Source organism: Tiliqua scincoides, chromosome 2 (genome assembly GCF_035046505.1).
Source record: "Tiliqua scincoides isolate rTilSci1 chromosome 2, rTilSci1.hap2, whole genome shotgun sequence".
Lineage (NCBI taxonomy): Eukaryota > Metazoa > Chordata > Lepidosauria > Squamata > Scincidae > Tiliqua > Tiliqua scincoides.
In genome coordinates, this window is record NC_089822.1 from 162,303,222 (window position 1) to 162,315,645 (window position 12,424).

At 43.9% G+C, this 12,424-nt stretch overlaps 1 protein-coding gene across 2 annotated transcripts in view; it reads left to right on the top strand.

The window, feature by feature from the left end:
- Nucleotides 1-1,140: 1,140 nt before the first annotated feature.
- Nucleotides 1,141-12,424, top strand: part of METRNL (meteorin like, glial cell differentiation regulator) — a 31,872-nt gene continuing 20,588 nt past the window's right edge. The window contains exons 1-3 of one of the 2 annotated variants that reach the window (XM_066618099.1): nucleotides 1,142-1,441; nucleotides 5,329-5,367; nucleotides 8,429-8,817. In XM_066618099.1, the coding sequence (XP_066474196.1) occupies nucleotides 1,326-1,441; nucleotides 5,329-5,367; nucleotides 8,429-8,817 (544 nt within the window). In that variant the 5' untranslated portion in view covers nucleotides 1,142-1,325. Of the gene's footprint in view, nucleotides 1,442-5,328; nucleotides 5,368-8,428; nucleotides 8,818-12,424 lie in introns of both variants that reach the window. The other variant, XM_066618100.1, reaches the window with a different exon arrangement.

A 12,424-nucleotide genomic window follows, 5' to 3' on the forward strand; every position in this document is an offset into this window, starting at 1 on the left:
GTTTAGCTCGGTATCGAGAGAAAGAGTGCCGGAGATCGTTGAGCCAAGGTACACAAAGTCATGGTACAACTCTTTTCTTAAAGGGCTTTCACTACAAAATCTGTGAATTGGGTCATAATCATTCCCCTTCTCCAAACAGGAAATTGAGCCTATGCCCACAGAGGTCCCTGTCCAGTTTGATTAGAAAGGTTTCCTAGCTCCATGTCAAAAATGAAAACTTTCACTGACTTCCAGTTCAGCATATACCAGAAAACTGTGCACATATTCTGGAGAAGCCTGGTCACTTGCTTGTTACAATAAGCTCATTTGGTGGAAGAGCTGCAGTAATAAATACACATCTAGGTCACACCAGCAAGCTATGCCTGCAGAGGGCCAGAGTTTAGTAGGGCTAGCTAGCAGGTGAATAGGGTAACTTACAGCCGTCACTGCTCCTGTTTAAAGGCTGTGATCTTCTACAGTTGCAGAAATCACACTCAGTGATTGCAAAAGTAATGTGTGCCCTAGTTCCAGAACCTCTCCCCTGTTTCTCTCCCCCCCCCCCCATGGTCCTGTTTCAAACCAACACAGACTGCCACTTCAGGGGTACTATACCATGCTAAGTTCCAGAAAGATTGGGGCAAGGAAATTGCATTTAAAAAAACATAAGAAAAGCCTCGCTGGATCAAGCCAAAGGACCATCTTGTCCAACATCTTGTTTCCCATAGTGGTACAGCTGCCTCTGGGAAGCCCATAAGGAATAGTAAAATGTGGTTGCAGCAGCCTCTATGGGGTTGCCTATTTGGGAGAGGGGGTGCTGTGCCTGTTGCAGCATCCTGCCAGGTAGGCATTTGCAGGTGGTGCTTTACCTGACTATAACTTCTAGGACAAACTTCACCTGCTGAGTGCCTGCCTGTCAGGCAGCTGCTTACAAGCTCAGGGTGCTGCTACCAGAAAGAGTGTCCCTGGCATTTCTAGAGCCTCTTGGGGAAGCCTGAGTCGCCCTCTTTGGCTTCGACACTCCTGCAACCATCTTCCTCCCTTAAGCCAGGAAAGGAAGAGGAGGCTCCGCTCCGTGCAGACTCCACGGCGGGGTTTGGCGGCCGGCTCTGGAGTGGGTGGATCCCGTGGCGAGGAGGCTCCCCGCCCTCTGCTAAGCCTGGAACGCAGAGCGAGCGCCGGGCAGGAGAGGCTGGTGCGCTGCAGAGCGAGGTGGCTGGTCAGCGGGGATGGGCTCCTGCTAGCGGCTCCGTCCGGGTCGGGCGTCTCCTCGCCATGTAGCGCAGGCTGCGGGCGCTCTCCTCTCACCTGGCCTGGTGGATCCGTTCCCTGGCAGCCCGGCGGGGACCATGCGGAGAGCCCCGGCGCCCGGGCTGCTGCCGCTCCCGCTGCTGCTCGGACTCCTGGTCCTGGACAGGGGCTGCGCGGCGCAGTACTCCAGCGATCTGTGCAGCTGGAGGGGGAGGTAAGGCCGGCCAGGGCTCCAGGGGAGCTGGGAGCGGGGCCGGGGCAGCGCATCCGCCGCCCCATCCGCCGTGCCAAGAGTTGGGTCTTTGTCCGGGCATATCCCCCAGCCAGCCTGGGAAGGAGTCTCTTCCCAAGGTGCGCTCCTGCGTCTTGTCTCCAAGAGAGCGCGGCAAACGCGGGCTGCCTTGCTCTCTCGCGGTGGGCTTCCCATCCTCCTCCCTGCCGCTTCGGAGCGGGTTGTGCTCCCTTTAAATGCAGCGGGCACACTTCGGGAGGGTGCCCCCCCTTTGATCCGGGAGGGGGCTCGGAAAGGGCAAGGAAGATCTTGGGTGCCACTTTGGGTGCCTTGGTGCCTGACTTGCACCCCCCCACTCCCCTCCCCTCCAAGTTCGGCAAAGTTTTAATTTCCACTGTGAATCCAGCAACCCCAGTGGGGAATCTGGTGGATCGCGAAACCAACGCAAGACAGGGAGATGTGGAGGTGGAGAAGAAGCCATGGAGCAGCCTTGTGTGTGTATCGGAGGGGGGCGGGGGGGCTCTGCTTATTTTCTTCCCAATGTTGTGCGTAAAGTTGGGCTCTGGAGGGGAGGAGGCGCCCAGCCCCGTGCCTGGTGCGCCCTTTCAGCGGATCACCCCGGGCACATGGATCCGATTGTGGCAGAAGGATGAAAGAGAGAACCCTCTTCCTCCGCTGTTTGCTCAGAAGGGGGAAGGAGAGGGAACAGTTTGATTAACATTCCAGAGTTGTTCAGGATGAGGATTGCCAAAGCAACAGCCCAGGGTTGGGGGGGGGGGGGGAGGAAAGAGAGCGGAAGGTGGCTGGGTTTTTAAACAGACAAAGGTAGCGCGTTTTCTGCTGACCACAACACCCTCCACATCTGTGCAACCCAACACCAGAAGAGCACATTCTCACTGTTGAACTCTAGGCTGGTGACCCTCCTGCCTTCAAGCGCTAACTTCATTGTAACGCGGTAGGCTGGTGAGCTCTCCTTTTTACGAGGAAAGTTGCCAGCTTTTTTTGTGAGCATTGTACACACTTGACGTTGTGATGTTGTTTTTATGGCTTGGTTTGAACCGGCTGGCTTTGTTGAAATTGCTTAAGTGGCTTTTTCCAGCCCTTGACATTAACACTTTGTTTGGAAACACCAGATTGATGTTGGATTGTGTTTTTTCCCCCCTTGTCATTTTGGGTTGGAGACTTTTAACTTTTTGTGGGGTGGGGTGGGGTGTTGGAGAGCTCATCAAGGTGTGAGGCCTGCTTTAACCATGTCTAGGTTTTTGCTGATCCTTGGATAGTGTAGAACTGGTGTAAGGGCAAGGAGGGTTTCCCCTGATCCCTGTCTTCCTTCCTTGCAGCACCTGCTGCAGTACAATACTGATCCCCAAAGATACTGGTCTGAAGTCTGGTCTCAGGTGCTACACTTGTGGCATAAGGTCGCACACACGCTACTATAGATGTAAATCAGCATTGCTGGTGGCAAATTCTTACCCAGTATTCCTTGGCTGCCACAACTATGCTAATTGTTCTGGTTGTGAAATGTTTAAAACTCCTTCTCTCCTGAACAGACAGTCTCTCTCTCTCTCTCTCCCCTCCCCCCTTTAATCTGTTGTAATTTTAATGTGCCTTTTATGGTTTTCGTAATCTTGTATAGCTCATGGCTTTGAAAAAAGCTCTCATTTAGACATGACACCCTTGCTCAGTGGGGTACATCTGTAACCTAGATTGGGCTTCTTTGGCTTAAAAAAAGTACATGATTTTATTAAATTTATCCTTGGTTTTCAATTGCCAGAACTTGGAATATCAGACTGTTTGTAGAATAGTGTTGCATTCTTTTGAATTGGGGAGAGAACCGAGATACTTCTTCTAACAGTTTACTTTGGGAGGAATTCAGATAGTCAAGAATTATCACAAGTGTCAAGAATAGTCACATGTACAGTGGCAAATATTTGGATTATCTAGAAAGATAATGACTGAAAATAGTGACATGGGACACATGCTGAATGCTGTCAGATAACTTTAGAAGACCTGGACCTAAACTATGCCCCAGATGAGTTGAACATGTTTAACAGTTTCATTGCCATGTTCCTAATAGTGTAGTTTGCTAAGATAGCCTGATGTTACCTGATGTATTGGGATTGCAGCTTCATAATACTATCTACCTGGAAGAAACTGGTATTGACATCAGTGTGGCTTGCTACTAATACATAGTCTATAGGTTTTCTAAGCACATCTTGAATTGAAAGTTCCTACTTTCCAGGGCTCATATAAAATGATGTCTCTGTACATTCACTTATGTAATTACATGTGTATGTGTGAATGTAACTAGAAGTATTCCTAATGACCCTGTGGGATAAATGATTGTTATTACCATTATACAGAGTAGGCTGTCTGGGACCAATGGCAGGCTCCCAAGTCACTGAATGCAAAGCTTGAATCTTCTTTATTTCTTAGGTCATGTAACCCTACAAATTGAACAATAGTTGGTTTCTATAATGATATATGGAAAGTATGTATAAAACTATAGCCTTAAATGTTTTGCTTACGTTATTTACTTACAACAACCCTGTAATGAAGGCCAGCTTTATCCCCATATGCAGAGTGGGAGCTCACTGAAAGGAGCTTTGGGCTATCTTGTGAATTTCTGGCAGACTTTTAAAATCCTGGCAAGATTAAATAGGACTTCCTGATTAGTAACTCGGTCTCTTTGCTCCAGCCCCATGACCAGCTCTCATTAATATTACTGAACTGATGAATGAATTCCCTCTTCTGGACTTCATGTTTTTGCTGCTGAATGTTCTGAATGCCAGCCACAAGCATTTGTTTGTGAGCAACATGACTCACTTCCCTGCTGTGGGGTTGACCCAACAGTCCCCCCAGTCTGTCATCAAGTATTTTAGTTTCGGGGAATGACACATTCTTGCTGACACTTGCAGTTGCACAAGAGGAGAGAACTCTGTCTTCTTAAACTAGGTGAAACTGACCAAAACAGGTAGCTCTAGTCTAAGTCCATACTGTAGGCTACCAATCTGAGAAAACAGGAGTGGAACAGCACACAGACAACAATTTGCCTTTTGGTCTTAAAGACAGGGCTGGTTAATGATGCTGTAGTATAATTATGTATCACTGTGCCTGTTAATTGGTAGCTTAAAGTTGCCTTTCAGCAGAGAACCAGTGTGATCAGTGACTAGAGTAGGGGTGCCCAAACCCCGGCCCTGGGGCCATTTGCGGCCCTCGAGGACTCCCAATGCGGCCCTCAGGGAGCCCCCAGTCTCCAATGAGCCTCTGGCCCTCCGAAGACTTGCTGAAGCCTGCACTGACCTGACACAACTGCTCTCAGCGTGAGGGCAACTGTTTGCTGTCTTGTGTGAGCTGTGGAATGAGGGCTCCCTCCACTGCCTGCTGTTTCATGTGATGCAGCAGTAGCAGCAAAGGAAAGGCCAGCCTTGCTTAGTGCAAGGCCTTTTATAGGCCTTGAGCTATTGCAAGACCTTCATTCATTCACATAAGTTAATCTTTAATATATTCATTTATGTAAGCTTGTGTAAATTTATTCAAATTTTAAATGTAAATTAATTATTTTTTTCCCCTGGCCCCTGACACAGAGTCAGAGAGATGATGTGGCCCTCCTGCCAAAAACTTTGGACACCCCTGGACTAGAGTGATGGGTTTGCAAATGGGACTACCAGTTAAAAAATTCTGTTCAGTTATAAAGTTTATTGGGCAAAGTTGCACTCTTTCAGCCTACCTCTTAGGATAGTGGTTGGGCTAGTGCTCCTCTGCTGAGATTCTTGTTAGAGTTGGGTATAAATGTAATACTTGTGTGTAAAGTAATCCTTTAAGAATTGGTGGATTTTGTAAGCTAGTTCTCTTTCTTTCTTTTTTAGCTTGGGGCAATCGAGCCTCGCATATCCTGGGGCAATCAGGTAATTCCTTGAATCTAGAGGGCTTTTTGTACCCAGCCTGGCATTTTCAGTCTTTATTCCAGTTGTCTGCTTTGCTAAGATGCTTGTTTCCTTAGAACATGAGGATCTTCACATAGTCAAAGTAGCTTGTTTCTATATGGAATATCATCATTTATTCAGGATTGCATGGAGAAATGTTTTACCTGTGCTAGTGGTGCATGCATTCACTCTGTGGCATTTCTCATGACTGCTACAGCTCCTAAAGTGCTCTTGACATGGCAGAAACTGCTGTGGAATGAACATGTACTGCTGGTACACAAGGATAGAATTCCCTGGAAAAATTAGCTACTCACTTATTGACTATGTGAACTGGCCCTAAGAGTTGCCTAGGCATCTGTAGTGTGTCAGTGAGCGACCAATCAATGATGCTCACGTTTCATAGCCCCGCCCCAGCAGCTTGATCTACCTACCTTTCTAGGCTGTTTCATTGCCACACATCCTAGTTCCTGCTTGTTGTAAAATGACAAAGTTTGACCTGAACAAAATGAGGAAGCTTCACTTCCATATGCATGACCACACTAGTCTTTACGAAAGAGATATGTTGGTGGCTTCATTTTGTATGACAAACAATGGAACTTTTCTATGACAGTAAGCAGTTCTAAAATGTTGCCCATTTGTGCTAATGGTTCTGATCTGTGACCTATCTTATTCGACCCACTGGAATGATTGCTTATCTACACACAGATGAAAATGGCCCATGTACTGTTTTCCATCCGCAGTTTTCTGGGAGTCTTTGGCTAAAATAGCATAGACTCTGATTTCTGGGTTGAAGCCCCAAAATGTTATCCATTGCATCAACTTGACTATAATGATATAGAAATTCCTCTGAATGTGTAAGGTTTTGATGTATGGGTTTTAATAGTGGAGATTTTTGTTTTAAATGAAATGGAATGTGGGATGCTTCAGGATAGGGAAGCTACTAGGGTTAACAAATGGCTAGCTCTTGTCATGGTTAGGAAGAATGTGAGATTGGTTGGCAATAATAATGGATTATGTGGTGGTAGTGGGATGTCCGAGAAATGCCTCTCTGAGTACTATTTTCTGCCAGACATGGAAACTGTAAAACAACCCTCCATACTCTGTTTTAAAATAATCTCTGATCTCTTCCACATTGGATAACTTAGTTTGATTTCATGTTTAACACCTTTTGGTAATGAGTCTTCCAACCTTCCTGTGCAGAGATGTGTCTCATCTCAACCAACTCTAGTGAGTAGCATCTTTAAGGAGGTTGTGACTATTTAGCTAAGCCAAGTCATGTGTTTTGATTGCATTCAGTGTTTTGGTGTATACCCTCACTCTTTGCTGTTCCCATCTCTTTTCCCCTTTATGGAACTTTAGGGCTTGTAGGGTACAATTGGCTTCAAAGATAAATTATATAGTATACCCACTTCCCTTTTTAGCAACAAGAAGATATACACTTCATGTGTAAATTTATTATTTCAATGTCAGAGTTATTTATTGCAGAAACCTCAAAGAGAATTTTCATTTCTCCCCTCTAAAGACCTTTTACTTCCCTTTCTGCATACTTTTAATCTCTATGAAGAGATACCATTTGCAAGTCCTTTAATCCCAAAATGCAATATGATATTTGGTCTTTATACTACTATTTCTTATGGCGTTAATATTTAGGAGGAAATTCAGCAACCTCTTCCCTTCACAGCAAAACAAAATGCAGCTAATCAGAGATTTAAAAGGGTTGAGTACTCCTGGGTGTACAGTACTGTAATATGTGCTGGAAGAGTATCTCTGAGTGTATACCAAGTGCTTTGCCCTCACCCCTGAGTAATGACAGCACCATGTTGGGATAAAAAAGTACCTCAGGGCTTCCAGATAGACATGGTTTAGAAAATAAGCAGTGAGAGTGGTTGTTAAGTTGCCCATGCAAAAAATATTTAATTTTTTAAAAATTGGCTCAGTCACACAACAGCTCTGTAAGGTAATTGCAGCTCCTGATATTATAGATGGGAGAGATAAGGGACACAGACCTCTTTAAGGGCAGCCAGTAGGTCCTTTTGAGAAGGAATTTGAATGTACACCTGGTGTTAAATACATTATCTAGCAGACCCCTATGCTGGTATTCTGGGAATTGCACTATTACCATCCAGCAAGCTGCTCACCGCTGTGTTTTAATTTTACTTTCTGTACAAAGCAAACTAAATAGTCTACATCAAATGTCCTATCCAGAATTGCATTGCTCAAATATGTCAAGTGTTTCCTTGTGCTGGAGGGCAAAAGCATAGAGGTCAAGAGACAACCTCTTCTCCCACAAGCCTCTCTGCTCTTGATGTGGCTTTCAAGATTATTCTGCAGACAATATTATGGTGGTGGTTATTAAACTTTGAGTTTCTTGAAGCTTCCGCAGTAACCTCTACACAGTATGTTACACTGACATTCACAGTAATGTCAGTCACTTTGCTCTTAAAAGGGAGCCATATGTTGGCCAGGGTGCTTCTTATTCTCTTTCTCTCTTCCCTCCTTTTGCAATGATGTCTTTCCTGCAACTAGTTTAAACGTTGGCTGATCTGAAACATAATGTGCTTTTCATATGAAAGCCTGGAATGCCTGAAGTGTGAGTGCACCACTCACACTTCTTAAAACAATCAAAACTTCCAATTCCCCTACTGGAAATGCCAGACCTATATTCTAATTTCTAGTCAATAAAACTCCACAACATTTATCTGTGTACAAGGAGTTCATGATAGTTGCTGCGTTCACAGTATAGGACTAGAACTGAACTCAAAGTTCTGCCTTGTCCAAAGAATGTCTGTCATTTACCTCTTATTTAACTGAATAAAATTCAGTTAACCTGAATTTTGCAAAATTTCAGTTTTTTGAAACTATTTTTGTGATTTTTTTTTTAAAGTAACAAAAAGCCTTTTTGAAGTTCTGCAATCTTGTCTCATGCTACACTTGAGAGCAGTGTTCCATGGCCTTCACATGAATTCCCACAATGTTTTTTTCAGTGTCTTAAAATAAATGCGAGGAATCTATACAATAACTTTGTCTTCTTTCTTTTCCCTAGTGGATTAACACACGAGTCTCACAAAAAAGATGTTGAACAGGTCTACCTCCGCTGTTCTGAAGGATCCATAGAATGGATGTATCCCACAGGAGCACTAATAGTCAATCTACGACCCAATATTTTATCTTCCTCTTCCAAACATTGGACTGTTTGCATAAAACCCTTTAAGGACTCTGCAGGAGCAAATATTTATTTGGAAAAAACTGGAGAATTGAAACTGCTTATCCAAGATGGAGACCACAGTCCCACTAGAGTGCATTGCTTCAACTTTGAACAGGGCGGACTCTTTGTCGAGGCTACTCCTCAGCAGGACATTAGTCGGAAGATTACGGGCTTCCAGTATGAACTGATAAACAAGGGGACAGCATCTGATTTGCACATGGTTTCTGGTGAGTAATGAGACATGCATTTGTGTTAGATTTCGCCCCCCTTCCTTTCCTCTCCTTATGGAGAGACCAAGATAGCCTACAATCTCAGCAGCAATATCAAGAAAACAACAATAAACACATCAATTAAACAAGTGAAATTTTTAAAAATGTGAGCAGTTGTAGAACAAACAGAGCAACAATATTCAGAGCCAACGCAACAAAAAACTAAACCAACTAAAAAATTTGCCTTACATATAGACACTCTGGGTCAACTTGTCTGCAGTTGCTGCGTCTTAGATCCTGAACAGATGACAAAACAAATGTGGGGACCTCCACTTTATTATTTGCCCTCTGGCTGTGTGAAGAAGGGGATATAGAAGAAATATTTAGTCATAAATAAATGAAAGTATTCTAGGTTAATCGCTGCTAAACAAGTTGATCATAGTGAAAATGAGTTCCTTTTCAGGAGGAAGGTGAAAGAGAATAAAACACAACTCTCTAACTCTTCTTTGTCCTTGTATAAAGTGGATGTAGGATAACTTGCTTGTTATCCTGAAGCTGACAAACTGTGTTCCTTGCAGTTTTTACCTTGAGATGGCAATCTAGACCCATTTTTAGTTGCTTTCTGTCTCCCTTTGCTTTGCCTATAGGTGTGACTTGTGAGGCAGGCAGCATTTTGGAGTCATAACGCCTGTTGGGTGTAAACGGTGGGGCTGCTTTCCACATGATTGATTTCCTAAATGAATATTCCTTCCAAGGAGGCACTGCATTACCCAATTAAGGCTGCAATCCTAACTTCACTTTCCTGGGAGTAAGTCTCATTGAACACAATAGGACTTACTTCTGAATAGACCTGGTTAGGATTGTGACCTAAGTTGACTGTAGTCCATGAAAGCATTTCTTAAAATAAATTGGTTAGGCTTTAAGGTGCTGTGAGGCTCTTGCTTTGCTGCAACAAATGAAGGGGCCAATCTTATCCAACTTTCTAGCACCAACGCAGCTGTGTGTTTGCACTGGGGGTGAAGTCACAGAGGCCTTCTCAAGGTAGCATTTGTTCCCTTACCTCAGGGCTGTAATGCAGCTGCATGAGCTCTGGCAAACTGGCTAGGTTTGTCACACAGCTATGTCTCTTGAAGTTGCATTACCCAGCTGTCAGATCACATAGGGTCAGTGGTGCTTTGTATCTAGTGGTAGACTGGTAAATAATTGAGCTGCTGATGTTGGGTGGAGACTCACTTCCTTGTTCTGCTCCTATTGTTTTTGGATTACTTTTATGCCTCCAATAGGTGCATCTATTCACTGACCCAATTGTTTGTTGCTATAAAGGACTGGTGTTCCCCTTCAGGGCAAGGCTTGTCTTATCACCTCCTTGTCACTGCAGTGATGATGCACCTTATCATGCAGTGCCATTAACAATGCTACATTAAGCCATCTCATGTGGGTGGGCAAAATGTCAGCTAATCCTTTTAAGAATTCCAAACCTTTGTACCAATATTTTGACAGCTTCAAAATGGTCTGGGGCCTGAGTGTAGCATGACTTACTGCAAACTCAGAGCACATTGTTTCCACTTATGTAGCAGAAGTGGGAAAGGATCAGGAGACTTCTATGCACTGCCTCCTACTTTCAGACAAATCCATTTTCAGGCAGTTTTGTTGAGGCAAGTTGGCACTCCAGAGCCTGAACTTGATATCCTGTTCAATCAGCTGGTGTCTCTTGATTCTGATGGGACATAATAGAAGTACTGTTTCTGCAGTCCCAGCTGATAATCTGTATCAGTTTTGCCCAAACTTCTGTGGCAATCTGTTTTGAAAAGACTGCCTCCCATCCATCCTTCAAGAACTGTTTGTCTGAGATGTAATATACATAGATATTTTCTGTTTTGCGAAATACTGCTGGCTCCTTCTGACAGTTCAAAGTGTCTGACTGTAAACGTCTGCTTCTTGGTGACCTTTCAAGGGTAAGCGTCTTGATGTAGCTCAGCTGCTACATCAGCTGCAACTCCCTTCTGCAGTTGATAGGTGGCGCATCTACCATGGCAGCTAAACGTTAAGAGGTTCTGCTCTCAGAAGTTTTGCTGCATGGTCTGTGATACAATATTTTAAAGTTGGGTTTTTTGGAATCTTGACCATTTCTACAGAGATCATCAATGCCACAAAATTCCTTAGCACGTTATGATCTGTATGCTACCTAACCACCTGATGATTTCTTTATACTGAACCTGCTTTACGAATCAAATCTTTCTCTCTTTAAATGTCACAGTGTGTAAAGATGCCATCTTTTCAAAGTCTTGGCAGTTCTTGCAAACTGCCTTAGCAGGACAATGTTCCCTAAGCATTAGGAAAATCTGAAGTCTCTTTCCATATGTGTTCTAACTGCAAATCAGAGACTGGTTTTCTGGCTTTCAGTGCATTGCAAGCATGACTTGAAATCATCATTTGTCAAGAATCTATCCCTCATTCTCCAGATCTACAATTTGATCTCCTGATTTGCTTGGAGATGCACGTTTTTCTTGGTAAAGGTACTTGGGACCCTTTGCTTTTAGATTTTAGACATTTGGGTTCAGATATACTAGATTCAACCTTCTTTAATCTTGGTCTTTCCGAACATTGGAGGAGTGTTGAATTATGTTGTGCAAGGAAGGTTTGCATTGATCTTTGCTTGACAAATATGTGGTTAGTATCTCACATCTGTGGGTAATGAACATATCACTTTAGGAGTTAGGACCGAAAGAATGTGACTGTGAAGTCTCAGATGGCATTTAGCAAAGCTTCTCATTTATTGAGCTACCTATTTTTTCCCCCTGCTGTCATGTTCTTTCATCAATCAAAGGAATGCATGTTTTCCTTCACCCCAGTGGTATTATGGAACTCAGCCCTTAATTTTTTTCTGTTCCTCTCCTAAGCTAGTTGTGATCAAAGCTCACCAAACATCTCATTAATACTTTAATGACCTGCTTTGACCCCAGAATTATGATGTTACAGAGGGCATCTACACATAGGCAGTGCTTGTTTGTGTGCCAGGGTTTTAATTAGTAGATCCAACATTTTATTAGCTTACACTCCTCCTCTGCACTCAGTTTGGGTTTTGTAAATAACCCCATGGAAAATGAACATTTCTGCACAAGCTTCTTGGTGCAGTCAACGAACACTGTGTGCAATAAACCTGACAGCCCACTTCTACCCAAATCCACCCCAACAAATTTTCTCAACAAAATATTGACATGGACTCACTCCTGGACTACAGTGAGCCGCTCTTGCCAGCATAGGATGGTAAAGTCTTTGGATGCTCTGAAAATCTGCTTTGTATTGGCTGTGAAAATGTGAATAATGTCCTCTACCAGTTCTACAGACTGAAAATTAACAGCTGACTAACTGATGTATGCCAAGTTAAGGCTGGCATTTGTGTAAATTGAAAGGACCCATGCAACATGTGATCAGAAACTGTCAGCCCAGTCCTACCCAAATTTCCTGCGCTGATGCAGCAGTGCCAACAGGGCGTGAATTACATTTTGCAGTGGGGGACAGTCATGGAATCCTCCTCTAGGTAAGGGAATGTTCGTTCCCTTACCGCAGGTCTACACTGCAACTGCATTAGTACTGTAAAGTTAATTTGGGGTGTGTGAAACTC